Raw genomic sequence first — 20,431 nt, 5'->3', positions numbered from 1 at the left:
ACAAATTTATTAAAACGTCTAAATATTCAGTTATTTTACAAAGTGACTGAAAAACATTTCCATCTGTATTATTATGACAGTGTGAGTTCCAAACATTTTGATGTGTAATGTCATCACCAAGAGACTGAAAATGTTACTTTGAAAAGTACATTTCTATGTTGTTTGGCTTCTAATCCTACATAATAATCTGTTGTGATGTTTGTAGGCCCTTTTGATCGTTTTTTAGTCAAAATGACTGAAATATTTACACATTTTATAAATTGCCTGAGAGAATCACATTTTACAAATTGACGGTAATATATACACGCTTACAAAGGAAAAGACCTGTGAAAACAACGTCTATCGCGCATTGAAGAATGTCCCAACCAAGACGTAGAGAAACAAGAACGAATCCGTTCAAATGAAGGAAAACAAAATGCAAATTTCATAATTACAACCTACCAAATTTATGTGTATAAATTTTAGGTAGCTTCCTTGTTCGAGGAATGTATCCGTGAATATCCACACAAAGCAACAATATCCCACTTGTCTGTAGCTGTACAAAGAAACTTATTCGATGTCACGTGTCTCAGTAACAATCAAAAATGATATCTTAAAAGATATATATCGTTTCGGGATATTATAACCCGTGTTCGTTTCTCAACTGATCACTTGGATTGTTTCAGGTGTTTTACATAGGTGTCAAGTCTCAATGGACGGCTGAGAAAGCGCACCTGACAACTAACGACCACGGTTCCTAAAAAATCCATTGAGTGATAGATAACAATGATCAATCAATCAACGTATTATCAGTTAACCCTTTGAACAAAGTATGTTGTTTTTACATCGGCACTTCACGCCATGATATATGTGTATTCCCTTTGTTTTAGTAAACCTAGACATGTAAACACTCACTCTTGACATATCCACTGTGCAAGATAACAGTGATTAATCAATCAACGTATTTTCTGTTAATCCTTTGATGACTAGGAACGATCCGTTGATTTACAAATAAAAGTAAATCAACCTATCATTCATCTCTTGCTGGGCTGCCACGTGCATATTACATAACACACATTTCAACTCACTTCAAACCTGGATTTAGATTGAATAATTACCCCAGACACAATAAATGCCAAATGGGAACTTTTGTCAGGTAATCTAAGTGGCGCTACCACTAATTGTACCTGTAATAAATTCATTAACTGAGCACCAAGTGAATGACGACAAATACACAAGTGTAGGGGTTATACGAGAAAACGTGGATGACAACAAGGGAGTAGTAATCGTATTATCGACGCAAGCCGAAATCCGAAAATGCTTTCCTTGCATGGATACTTTTTTTAGTATTAAACTATAACCATCTGGGGTATTTCCAAATGACGACATCCGATGAGCTCCGCCGTTCTTTTTGTCTGTTTGTTTAGGCTGAAGAAATTAATTAACATGCGCCCTTTGTCGAAATCTTTATAGATCACAGTTAACCAATCAGTGTTTATGCAAAAATGCGTAAAACAAATTATGCCTCCAGCCTCCAAGTTTATTTAGCTATCCTTGCAGACGGTAGCCCAGTCTCTGGTCACGCTCAGTTGCGTTGCGTATCATCCGGGTACTCACGGGGAAAAAAACAATAACAAAGGCAACAACCAGTCCGGGGTATTGCGTTAGATCAGTGCCCCTTTAATTTCGTATGAGGGGACACATAGTTTCATGAAACTTCATGAATAAACTTGATAAAATGTATTTAGTGTTTTAGCAGTGTTCATATATACTGCATGTGAGGAATATGCTGCAATTGATCAAAAGCAATATAAACTCTAATTTTGGTGTGGATGATCATGTGCACAGGGTGCAAGATCATATGTTGTTTTTTCTTTTCTAAAAATCACATAGGCCACACTTTTGTACTTTATGATTTCCAGATAAAAGTGCAAATATTTCATACAAAATGTCTTTCTAACACTGGACAAGTAGATTGCAGTGATCCCATTTAACGATGATTACCAGTTTTTGACCGGTAATTCATGTGACCGCCAGTCCCTGTGGACCGGCAAATAAAGTACTGTATATATATGTGGTATTCATGTAAATATATTTTCCGAATGTAGTTTTTGCAACTGTCTTGAAATATTCATAAAAAAAATTAGAAAACTGTGACTGAACCTTGTGCGAATGACGTGTAGATCTAAGTTACTTCAGAGATGACGTCATTGCACTGAACATGATGTTGAAAGAATTATGACCAGGTAATTTTCATATGTTTTTTTATTTGTTGAAGTTGGGACTGACAAAAATTAGTGGGGACTGGTAATTTTTAGAGTTACTAGTCCACCAGGAGTGGCAGTTTCAAAAGCCAACGGGAACACTGGATTGTTAGAGATTATACCCATGTCTTAGAGATCTAGTGTTTGTAGACTAAGCACATACAGAACATAATTTACATCCCAATTTTCTGTTGATCTCACCACATTGAGATATTTCTGGTTCGGAATATATCCCCAGCATTCCATTCTTGTCAGTATTTAAGAGTTCACCACAGTTGGTATCTGGTGGTCACACTGAAGGACATAGTCTATTGATCATTACTTGTGGATTGTTACTCATGCTATCAACCACTGTTTTGCTTGGCCCATACTTGATAATGATTATTTGCAGACCAATGTGAAATAGCTTGCTTGTGGCAGATGTAACATTCATGCATCACTTAGATCAATGTGCAGGAGACACCCAAAATGTCATCCATACCAAATTCATCAACTTGACTGTTATACTTATCAACAAAGCACAAAAAGCAGCATAGCACAACATTTATTTCCTTGTCCCAGACAAAAAGACAAACACTAGTCTTTATGGATGTTGTCAGCAACCATGGTTGCCATCTATCAAACACTTTAACACGCAGGGATTCTGCCCAAATAGATGACATTGTGATCACAATTAACTAACTACACTGTCTCTCAACATAATAATATATAAAACAATGTTTCCATAAATTCGAATAATTCGAGAGGTTTAGTGTTTATTTCATGATCATGAAAAACACATGAAAAACAGCACTTTACCTGTCTATTATGTACATGGAATATGGATGTTTGCTAATTAAGTCATTACTCACAACATCTTCTATGTTATAGTTAACGTATTGGCGATCTGATGTTTTCACATTTCTTATGACATTTCACTTCCAACCAACTGTTCATACCTTCCTTGTATACCAAAAGTACACTGTACATGGTGTCTGAAACACAGTGTTGGTGACACATGAATAAACAAACAAATGACCAATGACAAACACAATGTGACACAGGAGAATTCAGGGAGATATCAGTATCTGTACTTGGTAGAATAGTCTTTTGGTGACACAACTAGACCTCGTCCTTTCCTTGCCCCACGGTACACTGTCTCCACAATGTCAATAAATTCCTGAACATCCTCCATACACCAGTTGATCTTGTTGTTGTTACCAGTGCCCAAGTCAATCATGATGTGCTTGTTTCTGTAGAAAAACATGGAGGTGCAGGGGTCATACAACTCGTACATTTTGTTGAAATCTGGTACTGCTGAAATGTCCACCAAGTATATGACCGCAAAGTTCTTCACTTTCTCGGCACACTTGTACAGAGTTTCATCCATCACCATGCAGCTGGGGTCCCAGTCATGGCCGAAGCGAATGATGACCACGCGATCCTCCTCCGACAAGATGGCCTGGTCCACCTGCCAGCCATTGTGGAGATGCTGCAGCATGTACGACATCTTGCTGGTTGATGAAGCTCTCACTCAATATCTGTCTGAAACATAAGTACAGGTAATTATTATACACCAGTGGATTGCAGGGACAGCTTTACAAATGCAAGTGGCAATTTTTCTGCTTATTTTCAGCTTTATCGCCATATTTTTCAAATAGTGATGCTATCACGTGAGTCTTCATTAGTAGCATCAAACAAAGATGGCAGTTAGGGGTCCAGGATAATGCATGTGTACAGAACTCTAAAGTGGCAACAATGCAGTTTACTGGGCGCAGCCCGAGCTCTACCATCCGCTCAATTACCGCGCTATAGTGCCACCGCTGTCTCGTTATACCGTTACTGTGCCACACACTCTGGTGACTCTCGCTTCACGATCCAACACCCGTTTTCGGTCTTAGGGAAACTTACACATCTTTACGATGCAACACCCGTTCTCAGTCTTAGGGAAACTTACATGTCTTTATGATCCAACACCCCTTTTCGGTCTTAGGGAAACTTACACGTCTTTACGATCCAACACCCCTTTTCGGTCTTAGGGAAACTTACACGTCTTTACGATCCAACACCCCTTTTCGGTCCCTAGGGTTAGCTTGCTTTGGGCAAGGGTTAGCCATAAATTTCAAGCATTAATCCGGTTAATCCCATTGGTCGGTCATGTTGACATAAACAATGGCGGGTGTGGTTTCAAGAAAAAGATGAATGGGAGAGTGGACCGTGACGTCACACGCATGCACAATTCATTGTTTACTGAATTATGCATGAATGTTAATGGGGATTCTAATGACCCGTTAAAAGAGCACTGATAACATGTGATAGCGCCTGTGGTCCAGTGGTAGAGCGTCGGCTAATTTTCCCACGTTCGAGCCCCCACAGCGCTAACTGGATCTGAAAAAGAGCACTACTCCCCTTTTTACAATAAATTAAATGCAGTGCCTTGAAAATTCAGTTATGATCTTTGGATAAACAAAGAAATGAACGTCGTCGTTTTGAGACAACAAAAACAACCGTCAACGTAAATCAAACGTTTTCACGATACCACGAAATAACATGCACATTCACTTGTTTGGGCGCACACAATCATAAATCGTGTTAGCATGAATATTGACGCATCAATTATTTATACAAAATGTTAGCAGGTCATATATTGATACCACAAACTTACCAAATTATTCTCGATTTTGTTAAATAAAGGATAAAGGACTGTGGTTAGTGCATACAACTTCTGATGACCGGTTTTCGAGCGCTGTGCCCGAGGTTTCACAAAATATAAACTCTAAAAAGGAAAGCGGATTTCTTAAAATGGTAATTTCGATGTTTTAGGAAAGTTCATTACGTAAGTTATGTGTTACTGCTTAACATTGATTAGTAATTAAGTAATGATGGAACAAGTTCGAACGTTATTTTGAATGTTCTGTTTTAATCATTTCTATTCCGCTTCAGTTTTCGTAGTAATAACACAAAGATATCTTACTTTTAATGTTTATACGTACTTTTTATGCGTACTGTAACATATGTTCCTATGGTTTATTTTGAACTTCAGTTTTACAGATCAATACGTAATAGGTTACACACGAAAATACGTTTGACATGAAATAAGATCCTCCCATAATGCAATTTGAGTGTCGGCAATATGGCGGCGATTGCCACTGTTTCCAAAACTGTCGTCCAAGTTGGGCGTAAGTTTATTATCGTTTGTGTTGTCAGTTGCAACTGAAATGTCGGTGAAAATGCTCATAAGCATAACAGTTATCACATTTACTCTTACTTTTGATAACCATCTACCAAAGTAATAATAATCAAGGGTACCGTCCCTTTGACCTCCAACACGTTTAGCGCACTGCACCGGTTGAAGCTTTCTTGTTTATATCACTCGTCGTTATGATAATGGATATTGATGCTGTATAGGAAAACCTTCTGCAATTTTGAAGTTTCCACCATTGCGCAATTGGTTCTGGGTTTTGGACTAGATTCACTTTCAAAAACTGTTAACGGTACAGAATGTATGGAGTGAATATTGGTGTTTATGACAGTCATGTCCGCTTGAAACAGGACTAATCGTGCAACTTATCCTGTTGTGAGGTAGCTGATTGTAGTGTATTGGCCTAAGTATTTCTGTATTATATCCAGTGTAATATTACCTATTTTTGACACATACATCAGCAGATCATTGATGCAAATGTAATTAATGTATTTGATCATTGTCGATCATTGGAATATTGTAAACTGTTACGAGGTAGCATGGTACGCTATATTATCGCTGTAGTTAATTTCCAATGGATCGTAATGGCGAACGCTTACTAACCTATTAAATATTTCATATGCAAATGTTTCTTGTTCTTGTTCAACTTTTATGACACATCAATTAGGACTGATTAATGCTTATTTTCTAAAATTGGCTAACAAAGTACCTGTCATTAGCGACTCAAGGGTGGGCAACTCTATTATCGAGGTATCACTCTTTTGTGTTGTGACACAAGCATCTGTGACATACTGCAATGAGTCCTGTATTTGATCAAGCGATGAAATATCGTGCTTAGGTTTGCATAAGTAAACAGTTGACAGGGGGCTGTGGTATAAGATCTTTCGTTACCGCAATAATATCGAGCCTGCAATTATATAGCTTCATACTATAAAGCAAAGGAACTAGAAGTTGTAAAAGCATCCTGGCCACTGATCAGGTATCACCATTTTTCGGTGTTATTTCTGAAATATTTGGAATTAAAGTTTACAGTACTACTATTAATTTTTGTGAAATTATGAGCAAATGCACTTATTTCAGTGCATGGAAAAAAGGGTTACAGTTGTATTGCTAACTATACTAGTTATCGTCACTATATTTAAGCAGGCAGCTCTTTTCGGGTATTTTTAATATTTGGTGATAAAGAGTCAATTTTGCACATCTATTCAGGTAAATATTTCTCCCTTCTAATGAAAATGGGAAAGACTTAAGTCAGTTCATGTGCGCTATAATGGGGTGTTGGACGATAATTGGTCCTCGGCAATAATTGGTCGCAAGCCAGTAATGATTTATGATGTTATAGTGCATGTTACTTGTAGTGTGTTTAGGAGCCTTGAGAGTCTTATATATGTATTCTATTTTTCATTGGTGACTTTTGAATTTGGTCAGTCTCACAACTGAAAAAATGAAACATTAATATGCATATTTATTCAGAGCTACTTGTCATGTTGTGCTCTACTGTGAATGCAGACATATTTGTATTTCCTTTTTGTATATGTGTAGGGCATGGAAAGGCAACAGTACCTCGCTTGGTTAGTGCAGTTTACATCAGCAAGAGAGATGAAAGTACCAACCTAGCTTCCTACAAGAGAGGCCGTGGAGGAAGGTCCTCATTCAGTGGAGTTGTTGCTACGGTATTTGGTGCCACCGGGTTTGTTGGCCGCTATATTGTCAACAGACTAGGTAATTCTTTTCCAATAATCCCAAAGCAGTTTTTGAATATTTGTTCAGTAAATTATCTTTAAATTTGCAATTAGAACAGAAAAAATATCAACAGCTAAACATTCTGTATATTATGTCGATGGACATATTTATCATGTTTAATATTGTTTATGAAGAAGAAAGTTAGGTCAATGTAAAGTAGATTCAGTATCAACATAAACATGACAATATACTTTCACATGAATGTGCAATTAATATTTTTAACATTGTCATTGCATTTTCAGGTAAAGTAGGGTCACAGGTGATCATCCCTTATCGTGGTGAACCACTTGACATTCAGAGACTCAAGTTGTCAGGGGATTTGGGACAGATCTTGTTCTTTGTAAGTTCTTATGTTTTAGGGTCAGTAGGTAGATTTTGATAGTCATCATTAACATGATTAATAACCTGATAAGCTCAAGAGACAATGAAAGATTTTCTTCCTGTTTCATTTGAATGTGGCAATGTGCTGTTGTACAGATACAGTGAGTGACTCTTGTATTGTATTCCAGCCTTACTCCCTCCGAGATGAGGAGTCTGTGAGGAAGGTATTGCAGTACTCCAATGTTGTCATCAATCTGATTGGACGAGACTGGGAAACAAGGTAACACTAACTTGCCAAAGATGAATAATTTAATGGATGTAATGAGTGTCTCAATTTTCTTGGGTTTACAAATACCTTTTTTTACCTTTGCTGTTTCACATTATTGTTTCAGAAACTTCAAGTACAATGAAGTTCATGTGGAGTCTGCCCGCCTAGTTGCCAGACTGGCCCGGGAGAATGGTGTGGAGAGACTGATCCACTTCTCTTCACTCAATGCTAGTCCTAACCCACAACAGATTTACATCAAAGGAGGATCACGCTTCTTGAAAACTAAGGTGAAGAAGGTTTTCATTTGGGTTTCTGTTTTGAGTTCTACACATGAAAACATGAAATAGAAATAGATGAGATATGTTACAGGTATTGTCTGTTCGGTGAAATAATGAGAACATGAAAGTGAAAAAGTGGGAATGACAGGTGACTGAAAGAGTTACTTCATTTCCCCTATTGGCCTTGATTATCCAGTGTTTTATATGTCCATTCCTTCATGATAAGTTAATGTGTCTGTCACTTTCAATGTAGATCTTTGCCTAACATAATTCATTTTCATTTGTTTTGATTTCAAGCTTAATAGCAAGGGATAGGAAAATGTACACGGTGATGTCACTTTACAATCAGCTGTGGTGGGGATTGGGGATTTATGATATTCAAATGGAGATTTGAAACTGAAAGAAGTTCAAGCTCTGGGAGAAAAAGGGATTATGCTTAAACTGTTCGTTTGGTACATCTGTAAACCAAGTTGGGTCAAAGGTGCCCAGTCATCTAAGGCACCTCAGTTTGCTGTGCAAAGTTGTGTCCCATTGGTGTGCATAGTCCTATGATTGCGGATTCAAATCCTGGTTTGCCCAATTATGTTTCTAGGTTTGTCAGCACCATACCTGTGCTCGTGGGTTTCAACGAAGTGGTAAATTTTATGAACTGCATCACTTTTCTCACCAAGCTGAACTGCTCTGACGTAACTGAAATACTCTTTAAAACTACATGTACATTGAATCCAACTCACTCAGTCACTGAAATGAAGTGTTTAAGAAAAGTACACACCTTTGTTGTATGCTCCCCCAGTATGCTGGTGAAGAGGCTGTGAGGGAAGAGTTCCCCGATGCCACCATCTTCAGACCAGCTGACATTTTTGGGGCAGAGGACCGATTCATCAGATACTATGCCAGCGTCTGTAAGTAACCAGGATATTAAGAGACTAGACATTACATAATGCCTTGCCAAAAGGAAATGTGCAGGAAACAGTGGCTGAACAGGGCTTTAAAAATCCTTTAACCCAACTTGTCCTGCAGGGCAAGTAGATATTATTTCAATACCTGCTGCGCAAACACATTTCCTGTTTATTTCTGTAACAGTCAGTTGTCAAGTGTGTCGTCTATTCATGATATGAGCGGCATGTATTTTGTTGTTTATACTTAGATTGTACGAGAGATGAAAACATGTTTTAGGTTCGAAATCAACTTGCATATATTTTTGAAAAAAAATTAAAAATGAATTGATACGATTGAAATGTATATGTACTTGCCCAGTAGGATGAGCATTTCTTCAATTCTTTCTTGCCCTGCTGCTACTCGTCAATACAAGCAAATAAGTGGATTTTGTGGTCCCTGCTAATTCCTTCAATATTTATCATCCTTTATACTCGGATCTGTTGAACTGGATGTGTCAAATTCCCTGTTAATATTCACTTGACTGCCCCATTTCTGGTGTCCCCTGCCGTGATGTTGTTGTATATTGCTAAAAGCACTTGACTGCTGACGACACATGAAAATTGAAAAATGAGTAAAACAGATCAATAAGATTAATGTTAGTGAATCTATTATTCGAGCTAAGACTTAAACAGTGAAGTCAATCTTGATGGGGTCAGTAGGATCAATGATGGGCCTGAGTTGACGCAGCCTGGGCACTGAAATTTACATACGCCTTGAAATCTATTGTTGCGTCCAGACCTGGTAATAATCTCTTATAACATCTGTTTGTTTTTTGAAAATTCACTTTGTTGGTTGTCCCCAGATAACTCAAACATTTCTCAAGGTCCCCATGAGTTGGACACAACAAGGTTCGACTGTAACAGCAAAGAAACATTATCATTAAATGGAAACATGATTCATGTTGTTGCTTGTCGTGCAGGTTGTTAGCCTGAGATTTAGTGTATCGGTATTGGTACTATTTTGCAGGGAGGAGAGCTCGTGGCACCATGCCTTTGTGGCACAAAGGAGATGCCACCATCAAGCAGCCTGTTTTTGTAAGTCTTATGCATGATTATGAATCAGTCGGATTGTTCAAATAAGAAGGATACTTGTTCAGCCATATTTCAATGTTACATTAGCTTGGCTGTATGATCTTGTGTAAATGAATGACAGCAACATGGCTCTTGTAGAATTTCTAATGCTGGCCACAAGGATAGTGCCAGCAGGTTTCTCCTATAATCTGCTTGCTCCCCATGCCTTTCATATACTATTCAAAAGAAGTCAAGGGCCACCTGATTCTTTCATGTTCCTATTGTAAGTCTGTCAAACTTCTTTTGAGTTAATGTTAATGGCAGTTCTGGATAGCTTGGATCTCTCTAGGTATTTACATGTCAGCTCTGGATAGCTTGGATCTCTCTAGGTATTTACATGTCAGCTCTGGATAGCTTGGATCTCGCTAGGTATTTACATGTCAGCTCTGGATAGCTTGGATCTCTCTAGGTATTTACATGTCAACAATGGATAGCTTGGATCTCTCTAGGTATTTACATGTCAGCTCTGGATAGCTTGGATCTCTCTAGGTATTTACATGTCAGCTCTGGATAGCTTGGATCTCGCTAGGTATTTACATGTCAGCTCTGGATAGCTTGGATCTCTCTAGGTATTTACATGGCAGCTCTGGATAGCTTGGATCTCTCTAGGTATTTACATGTCAGCTCTGGATAGCTTGGATCTCTCTAGGTATTTACATGTCAGCTCTGGATAGCTTGGATCTCTCTAGGTATTTACATGTCAACAATGGATAGCTTGGATCTCTCTAGGTATTTACATGTCAGCTCTGGATAGCTTGGATCTCTCTAGGTATTTACATGTCAGCTCTGGATAGCTTGGATCTCTCTAGGTATTTACATGTCAGCTCTGGATAGCTTGGATCTCTCTAGGTATTTACATGTCAGCTTAATGAATGCTTAAAGTAGCTCTTGGTTAGTATGTTTATCTTGATGTGCTGTTATTGTAGAGGTTTTTTTGCAGGTATCGGATGTGGCGGAAGCAGTAATCCAGGCCATCAGAAACCCTGATTCTGTGGGACAAACATACGACGCTGTTGGGTAAGTGTGTGTTCTCGTGTCATGTGATAAATATACGACGCTATAGGGTAAATGTATGTTCTCATGTCATGTGACAAACATACGACGCTGTCGGGTAAGTGTGTGTTCTCATGTCATGTGACAAGTATATGACGCATGTCGGGTTAGTGTGTGTTCTCATGTCATGTGACAAACATACGATGCTGTCGGCATTAGTGTGTGCTCTCATGTTATACGACCAACATGTGATGCTGTTGGGTTAGTGTGTACTCTCATGTCAGGTGACAAAACATATGACACTGTCGACGTTATTGTGTGCTCTCATGTCATGTGACAAACATACAATGCTGTCGGGCTAGTGTGTTCTCTCATGTCATGTGACAAACCTACGACGCTGTTGGGTTAGTGTATGTTCTCATGTCATTTGACAAACATACAATGCTGTCGGGATAGTGTGTTCTCTCATGTCATGTGACAAACATACGACGCTGTTGGGTTAGTGTGTGTTCTCATGTCATGTGACAAACCTACGACGCTGTTGGGTTAGTGTGTGTTCTCATGTCATGTGGCAAACATACGATGCTGTTGGGTTAGTGTGTGTTCTCATGTCATGTGACAAACATACGATGCTGTTGGGTTAGTGTGTATTCTCATGTCATGTGACAAACATACGATGCTGTTGGGTTAGTGTGTGTTCTCATGTCATGTGACAAACATACGATGCTGTCGGGTTAGTGTGTGCTCTCGTGTCCTGTGACAATCATACAACGCTGTTGGGTTAGTGTGTGTTCTCATGTCATGTGACAAACATACGACGCTGTCGGGTTAGTGTGTTCTCATGTCATGTGGCAAACGTACGATGCTGTTTGGTTAGTGTGTGTTCTCATGTCATGTGACAAACATATGACGCTGTTGGGTTAGTGTGTGTTCTCATGTCATGTGGCAAACATACGACGCTGTTGGGTTAGTGAGTGTTCTCATGTCATGTGGCAAACATATGACGCTGTTGGGTTAGTGTGTGTTCTCATGTCATGTGACAAACATACAATGCTGTTGGGTTAGTGTGTGCTCTCATGTCATGTGGCAAACATATGACGCTGTTGGGTTAGTGTGTGTTCTCATGTCATGTGACAAACATACAATGCTGTTGGGTTAGTGTGTGCTCTCATGTCATGTGACAAACATACGATGCTGTTGGGTTAGTGTGTGTTCTCATGTCATGTGACAAACATACAATGCTGTCGGGTTAGTGTGTGTTCTCATGTCATGTGACAAACATACAATGCTGTCGGGTTAGTGTGTGTTCTCATGTCATGTGGCAAACATACGACACTGTCGGTTTAGTGTGTGCTCTCGTGTCATGTGGCAAACATATGACACTGTTGGGTTAGTGTGTTCTCATGTCATGTGACAAACATACGACGCTGTTGGGTTAGTGTGTGTTCTCATGTCATGTGGCAAACATACGATGCTGTTGGGTTAGTGTGTGCTCTCGTGTCCTGTGACAAACATACAACGCTGTTGGGTTAGTGTGTGTTCTCATGTCATGTGACAAATATACGACGCTGTCGGGTTAGTGTGTTCTCATGTCATGTGGCAAACGTACGATGCTGTTTGGTTAGTGTGTGTTCTCATGTCATGTGACAAACATACGACGCTGTTGGGTTAGTGTGTGTTCTCATGTCATGTGGCAAACATACGACGCTGTCGGGTTAGTGAGTGTTCTCATGTCATGTGGCAAACATATGACGCTGTTGGGTTAGTGTGTGTTCTCATGTCATGTGACAAACATACAATGCTGTTGGGTTAGTGTGTGCTCTCATGTCATGTGGCAAACATATGACGCTGTTGGGTTAGTGTGTGTTCTCATGTCATGTGACAAACATACGACGCTGTCGGGTTAGTGAGTGTTCTGATGTCATGTGGCAAACATATGACGCTGTTGGGTTAGTGTGTGTTCTCATGTCATGTGGCAAACATACGACGCTGTCGGGTTAGTGAGTGTTCTCATGTCATGTGGCAAACATATGACGCTGTTGGGTTAGTGTGTGTTCTCATGTCATGTGACAAACATACAATGCTGTTGGGTTAGTGTGTGCTCTCATGTCATGTGGCAAACATATGACACTGTTGGGTTAGTGTGTGTTCTCATGTCATGTGGCAAACATACGACGCTGTTGGGTTAGTGTGTGTTCTCATGTCATGTGACAAACATACGATGCTGTCGGGTTAGTGTGTGCTCTCATGTCATGTGGCAAACATACGATGCTGTTGGGTTAGTGTGAGTTCACATGTCATGTGACAAACATACGACACTGTTGGGTTAGTGTGTGTTCTCATGTCATGTGGCAAACATACGACGCTGTTGGGTTAGTGTGTTCTCATGTCATGTGGCAAACATACGACGCTGTTGGGTTAGTGTGTGCTCTCGTATCACATGCTGAAGTATTTCACTTCTTTGGATCATGTCCTTTGATATGTGTGACGCTTTGAAATAGACTTTGTCCTGGTAACATTTTATGAAGATACAAGTATGTTTGAAACTTTGTATGTCATTTGTGTATGTTTTGCATGTATACACAGGCCTCATCGCTACTATCTGGCTGATTTAGTGGACTATTTCTACCGATGCATGAGGTTCCAGAACTTCAAGAGGTCATATCTTTCTCCAGTTTTCAGGTATGTTTGCCTCTCATATCTCATAATAATCATCTCCAGGAAGTGGGTCTTTTCATTCATTGCCGTCACTGCCAGTGATCTTTATTATGTCTATTTTTGCAGTGATTAGGATGTGAGAGGATATCCTTCCAAATAGCCCATGAGAAAGTCAGAGGTTAAGAGATAGCAAAAGGGTTCATTGTAGACCCTCAAAAGTATTATTGCTTTTATCAGTTAACTTGGTATATGCCTAACCTGGGATCTTTGAAAAGATAAACTTGGTATGTGCCTTTTTCTAGGATGGGGACACTTTAAAAAGCTTTTGGTCAAGAAACATCAAAGGTGAAGGACAGCATTGAGTTTTCTGTAGATCATGGTTATGTCATTGTCTGTTACTGAGGCAAGATTTTCTTAACAAATACTACTGAAGTTGGAATTCATATAATGAGTATTTCTAGGTGTCATAAAGAAATATCTGCATTTCAGAATGAAAACAATGGCTATGTCCATGGCTCCAGCAACACCAATCTACACCATGGAGAAAATCGAGAAGGTAGGTTGCAGTGAAACTCTATACAAGTGTATGTTTGTTTTGGAAATATAATTAGTATGTGTTAACTGCTGGTGATGGCTAATGACTAAAAGGCCTTCTATACTAATTCAAGAAGAACATTATCTGCAGTCTGTGCCAAAGAAATTTAGTTATTTAATAATCCTTTCTTGTATTTGCCATCACATAGGCATAAGTACTCTTTGTTAAAAATAATGACCAGTAGAGCTTCCAGATAGAAATTCATTTGACTAGTGGCTGAAGTCCCACACTAACACTGCAATTCAGGGTACCGGTAGTAAGAATAGAGCCCCAGTACCTTGCCATTGGACCCAGGCTGAATGGGTTATTGTGCCTGTGCCTGAATATGAGAATTGTTGCTCACCCATCACACTGGACAACTGGTTTGTCTGGTGCAGGTATAGTTACTTCCATGCCTGCTGCTGTACTGGTGACATTACTGGCTAGGGCATCACACCTCCTTCACTTCCTGCAGCTGGTTCACATGTTGTTGCAGGATCATGTCACCGACATACTGACCGGAAACCCAACACTTGAAGATCTCGGCGTCAACCTGCTGAGGCTGGAGGATCGGGCTCCGTTTGAGCTGAAGCCCTTCCGGATGAATGCGTACTATGACGAGGCCCTCGGGGAGTTTGCCGACCCAGTCCCGCCTCCCGTTGTGTCATGAAACTCATCAGCTTTAGGATGTTGAACTATGTCTTAGATGTGAAATGTGTCACTTCTTTAAAACAAAAGCTTTGCCAAATTAGGCTAATATTTGGAACCAGTTAAAAACTCAGCTTCTGCTCATGGAGTTTTGTCAGATCTCTCGATTTACAATCAACTGACACTGTGGACATCACTGAAGAGCGTGTGGTAACTGTAAATATGAGACTGTTGTATGTGAAACTGGCGGCCTGTTTTCTGATGTTCACAGAAAGCTGACCCACAGCCTAATGTGAACTCTCCTTCATGAGGCTGTTTGGTTTGCAAAACTAGGATAATTTAATAAAATTATTGAAACTTATTGTTTTTGTGTATTTATAGCTCAACATAGTAATGAATGGCGACATGTTTTGAAAAAAAAGAAAGAATCCTCAATGCATCATTATACAGTCCCATGTACATTAAGTGCCATAGTTCTTTCGAGACCATGCAGTGCATTGACACCTCATGAATATCTTACCAAAGAGACATCCTTCTTAGCCCTGACATTATCTATCATGTCAAGGTCATATCTGAGAAAGTCCCGTGAAGACCTGGGGTAGAATAGGTCTTCATGCTTGCCGTAACAGGCGACTAACGGGATCGGGTGGTCAGACTCACTGACTTGGTTGATGCATGTCATTGATCCCAATTGCGTGGATCGATGCTCATGATATTAATCGCTGGATTGTCTGGTCCAGACTCGATTATTTACAGACCACCGTCATATAGCTGTAATATTGCTGAGTGCGGCGTTAAACAACCAACCAACCAACCAACCAACCATATCTGAGAAAAGCGATTGACTTAGGTGTAATATTGTTGTAGGTCAATGAAACTTGGTATGTCATTGTAAGGGCAAGGCAACAATCAGAAACATCATGAGTGATCTACAGTCAAAGTCCCAGTGAAGGTGATCTTACTTTCACTGCAATATTTTTTAGAGTCTTATAGTAATACATGTTGTCATTCAAGATGTGAATACATCTACATGACCATGATGATAAGTGATGACAGTATAATGAAAGTAGTAGTAGGTCAAGTCGGCTTACTTCTTGTGTGTAGCATGTCATATTTTCGTTGTGGCAAGTTTGGTACACATCATCATGAGAGTGAGGCAATGAAGTGGCAAGGTTTTGAGTTGCACCCCCCCGTGGTGGTATGACATGTTAAGTATTGTACAAGGCACACCTAAGGTTTTGGTTAAAAATGTAAAACTGCGATCGAGGTCAAGGTTTTACATTTTCCACCATAACCATGGGGGTGGTTTTATCCAACTTATAAACCGTTTAAATGCAAGTAATACCAGAAAAAATAAGAAAACATTGACATACCTTATAGTCAAACAGTAGAGAATATTGTGGTATAAAAGGAATTTGCTCGAAGCAATGGACCAGCTAGAGTCATGACATGATAAACTGCCCCGGTAACTCAGTGCAAAAACAGTAGGTTGCAGGTTCAATTCATGGAATTTTAATGTTGAAAAAAAGAGAAGTGACTTTTAATCTAATCATCAAACACAATTGTGTTCTCATCAAGAGACAAGTTCATGAAACAGTTATTGTAATGCCTAGGTACCTAGGTATTAGAACTGATTTGTATTCATCAGGTCCCAGGCATGCTACCGGAACGCCCCGGGCATTGTTGATATTGCTTGCCTTGAAAGTTTACCAACATATTGAAGAACTTTCTGTTACTGTAGTGTGACGTCATCAGAGGTTTATAATTATAGTTATCACGACATTTCCAACAAGTGAAGCATGTGATTGGCTGAATTGAGGGTCAAGGTCAATAAATCATAAATGCAAATACACTTATAAAGGTAGCCAGTCTTTGGCATGTGACTTTGAAGATGGGCATGAGACCTGAAGTAAAGCACAGAGAAATAGGACTTTCAGGTATTAGGCCATGTGTTTTCTAAGACAAGTAATGTAGTTAGACTTGAAATTCATTTGCCTGCTGTTTTCCATTATACAAGGTAATTGCATCCGGCTTGAGGCTGTAGTAGTTTTATACTGGAAATGTCTGTAATCATGTCTGGCATTCACGTGGCTGCTTGTGCTTTTTAAGTACTCGCAAACTCTTTTCTGTTTGAAAAAGTTATACTGTAAATCTTGAAATTAACGCGAGGGTGAATTAAATGCGAAAATTCGAGTGGTCTTTGCTCGCATTAATTAACTTTGCATTTATGTCTCCAAATGACTATCAACAATAAGACGGCCTTACTGCTCACTTTGGAAGGCAGAAATACCAACTTGAATATACACACTAAACTGTTTATTGAGCTTACTTACTTATATTGGAGATTTAACATGCGCTTTCCGACTGCAATCGTATGTCGCACACGGCTGACTGACTGACTGACTGACTGATATAGGAGATTTAACGTGCGCTTTCCGACTGTAGCGTATTTCGCACATGGGCCTGGCCGGGCCATTTAGTGTATTGCAAAAAGGGTGAAAGTGGTGTGTGCAACCCAAGAGGGGGCTTTTAGGGGGTTCTTATATTGAATTTGGGGAATTTTTAAATTTGGAATAAATGCCGAAGTTGGTGGAGGAGGGAACTGAGGGAGCTGGGTGAGGTGGGTGTTTGTATGTTTATTGGATTTTGGATTGGTAGATTAATGAGTTTTTAGATGCGCTTAATTAGATCTAGAATAGGAGCCTTATATAGATTGAGGTTGGATTGTAGTGTGGTTCTGTGTGTTTGGTAGTGGGTGCAGTGGATGAGTGCGTGTTCTGTGGTTTCGGGTTGTTTGCAGTGGGGGCAGTTGCCTGTGGTGTGTCTTTTAAGTTTTTTTAGGTGGTTAATTAGGTTCATGTGTCCTGTTTGGAGTTTGGTAATTAACTGTCAATTTTTTTAGAGGGGTGTAGGATTTAAGGTTTGGCTAGTGGTTTTCTGATTACTTTTTTGATTTGGCTATTTGAGTTTTGATATTGATTATGCCATTTTTTGGTAATTTTTTGTTTGTTTACACTTTTAATTTCTGATTTTGAGATGGGTAGGTTTAGGCTTATTTCTGGTATTTTGAGAGATAATTTAGCTGCTTTACCGGCGCTTTGTTGCCGTAAATTCCTACGTGGGCGGGGATCCACAAGAAGGTTATTTGTTTTCCTGCTTTTGTTAGGTCGTTGGCGCTTTTAAGTATTTGGTTTATTAATTTAGGTCGGTTTTTGGTATTTTTGTTTTGGAGGGCTTGTAGTCCACTAAGGGAGTCGGTGAGAATTAGGATTTTATTGTTGTTTTTAGATTGTTGGTTATGCAGGGCTGAGGCCATGCCCATAAGTTCGGCCGTGAATATAGATTGGTTGTTAGGGAGTCAGTAAGATTGTGTGGATTTAACTGGTTGTGTGGTATGGACTCCGAAGCCTGTGTGGTTGGAGATTGGGTCTGAAGATCCGTCCGTGTATTTGTGACACCATTTTGGCCAATTTTCGTGTATGTATGCAAGTGTGGTGGTTTTAGCTATGTTTGGGTCGGTTTGTTTATTTATTTGGTTAGCTAGCGTTGTGTCTATATTGGGTATTTTGAGTTTAGGGGTGAAGATATTTGTTTTTTTGCAGTTTTGTTTAAGATTTGGGTTTGGTGTTCATTGAGGTAGTTCGTTATTCTTTGGGATATTGGGGTGAGTAAGGGGTGTTTGCGAGCTAGAGCTTGGTTTCTTGGGCTAAGTTTGGTTAATTAAGTTTTGGATGAGAGGTTTTGTTTGGGACGCAGCCCAGAAATTAAGGCTTAGATGTTCCCTGCGTAGATTTAGTGGCATTTCCCCTGTAAGGGCCTGAAGTGAGGTGTAGGAGGTGCCATGTTGGGTGCGTGTGATTAGTTTAAGGGCTTGGTATTGTATTGAGTCAAGTTTTTTAGATAGAGAGTTGTTTAGGGTTTTGAATATGGCACAGCCGTAGTCTAGTTTTGATCTAATTAGTGCTGTATAGAGTGAGAGGAGAGTATCTTTGGAGGCTCCCCAGTTAGAGCCGGTGAGATACTTAGTGTGTTAAGGTCTTTGCTGCATCTAGTTTTTAGGTTTTGGATGTGAGCCTCCCAGTCGCACACGGGCCCCGCCAGGCCATTTATTGTGTTTCTGAAAAGGGGAAAAGTGAGTTTGTGCAACCCGGGAGGGGGGCTTTAGGGGTTGCTTATATAGTAATTTTGAGATTTTGAGATTTGGAATGAATGCCAAGAGTGGGTGGAGGACGAACTAAGGGAGCTGTGTGTGTTGGGTGGTTGTTTGATTAGGTAGTTTTGTTTTTAATATTTTATTTGGGGTTTAAATGCGACTAATTAGTCCTGTTTTAATTAGGTATATGCCTAAGGCTTTGAATTTTTCTAATTTATTTTGTGGATTTAGGATTGATTCTAGTGTAAGTGCGGTTTTAAGATTTAGGGTGGTCTGTAGTGTTGTTCGGTGTGTAGCAGCAGTTATTGAGCAGTAGTTGTAACAATACATATTACAAAGTCATTCAGAGAATAGGAATTACACATTAGGCTTCTGGTGAGTTATCTCTGCTGGGGTCAAGAGTTCTTCCGACTCGTGTCAAGCTTGTTGACACCTTCTCCTCATACCAATCAGTGAACTGTTGTTGGTTCAATTATTTTATTGTCTTTGAACTTCCTTAATGCCAGTCAACAGAGTAAACATATAAACTGTGTGATGTTTTTAGGAAAACACAGTTTATTGTTTTTACGGAAGTGCTCTACTCAGTGCTAAAAAGCAGTGCTATTTGCTGTTTGATTGGATTAAGGTAAGGATATGTATCTTTTCACTGGGGATGGGTTGGGGAGTCACATTGATATCAAGTCGCATTTTTGGCTAGGGGTCAGCAGTCATATTAATTTGGAGACACATTAATTTCCAGATTTACAGCATTTGATTTTGGTGACGTACTACTGGTAAGTATTCATTAGTCTGGATCCTTTACTCCTAGGACAGAGAGTATTACAATTTTTATTGTTTTATCCATAAGATATTGCAGAAGGAAGGCATGTATTTAAGAAATAGAATAAAGTATAGTTTGGGCCTAAACTATAGTTTAAAGATGAGGACGCATGCAATCGAATGCATTGATGTTTAATTGTTCAGGGCAAAACTGTGTTTTATATAAATTTGACTGATTAGTCAAGTGACACTACCCCAGTAAACATTCCACAAGTGCTATGTGGGGACAAGCGAACCCATTTAAGAACAGCTGAAGTTCTCTGGCACTGGTTATTGTGAGCTGGTGTTTTTTTATTGTAAAAGTTGAAACTAATGGTTCCACCAGTGATGTTAGCAGACTGCAGCAACTGCAAGCCATGCAATGGAGTGTTTGCCAAGTTGGTTGCGCTACAGGACATGGTACAAATAACGTGAATCGACAGCTTTAGGCGAGTGACTTGATGTGGGATGGTGTAACAGTTGGAGAAAGAGTAACAGTGGTTGTGCAGTTTGACTGCAGTATTTTGCCAAATGCCCGATGCTCAGCAACAGAAGTATGATTAT

The 20,431-nt window shown here is 39.5% G+C and overlaps 2 protein-coding genes across 3 annotated transcripts; one reads left to right on the top strand and one right to left on the bottom strand.

Moving 5' to 3' along the window:
- Nucleotides 1-2,771: 2,771 nt before the first annotated feature.
- On the bottom strand, nucleotides 2,772-5,009 carry LOC124142908 (thioredoxin-like protein 4A). Of its 2 annotated transcripts, none has more exons than XM_046511621.2 (2): nucleotides 4,888-5,009; nucleotides 2,772-3,767 (listed from the first exon to the last, which is right to left on the bottom strand). In XM_046511621.2, exon 2 carries the CDS (start codon nucleotides 3,730-3,732, stop codon nucleotides 3,304-3,306), a length of 429 nt encoding a protein of 142 aa, XP_046367577.1. In that variant the 5' UTR covers nucleotides 3,733-3,767; nucleotides 4,888-5,009; the 3' UTR covers nucleotides 2,772-3,303. The 2 variants fall into 2 exon arrangements, with proteins under 2 accessions (XP_046367577.1, XP_046367578.1); XM_046511622.2 differs by having other exon boundaries at nucleotides 2,772-3,763; nucleotides 4,888-5,005.
- A 258-nt stretch (nucleotides 5,010-5,267) lies between these two features.
- Nucleotides 5,268-15,277, top strand: LOC124142910 (NADH dehydrogenase [ubiquinone] 1 alpha subcomplex subunit 9, mitochondrial-like). The gene is made up of 11 exons (XM_048385857.1): nucleotides 5,268-5,401; nucleotides 6,967-7,146; nucleotides 7,410-7,507; nucleotides 7,677-7,768; nucleotides 7,881-8,043; nucleotides 8,828-8,936; nucleotides 9,940-10,007; nucleotides 10,984-11,060; nucleotides 13,623-13,718; nucleotides 14,184-14,250; nucleotides 14,765-15,277. Exons 1-11 carry the CDS (start codon nucleotides 5,356-5,358, stop codon nucleotides 14,936-14,938), a joined length of 1,170 nt encoding a protein of 389 aa, XP_048241814.1. The 5' UTR covers nucleotides 5,268-5,355; the 3' UTR covers nucleotides 14,939-15,277.
- The last annotated feature ends 5,154 nt before the right edge of the window (nucleotides 15,278-20,431 follow it).

Source organism: Haliotis rufescens, unplaced genomic scaffold (genome assembly GCF_023055435.1).
Source record: "Haliotis rufescens isolate VD_foot unplaced genomic scaffold, xgHalRufe1.0.p SCAF_6, whole genome shotgun sequence".
Lineage (NCBI taxonomy): Eukaryota > Metazoa > Mollusca > Gastropoda > Lepetellida > Haliotidae > Haliotis > Haliotis rufescens.
This window is presented reverse-complemented; position numbering and strand designations above follow the sequence as displayed.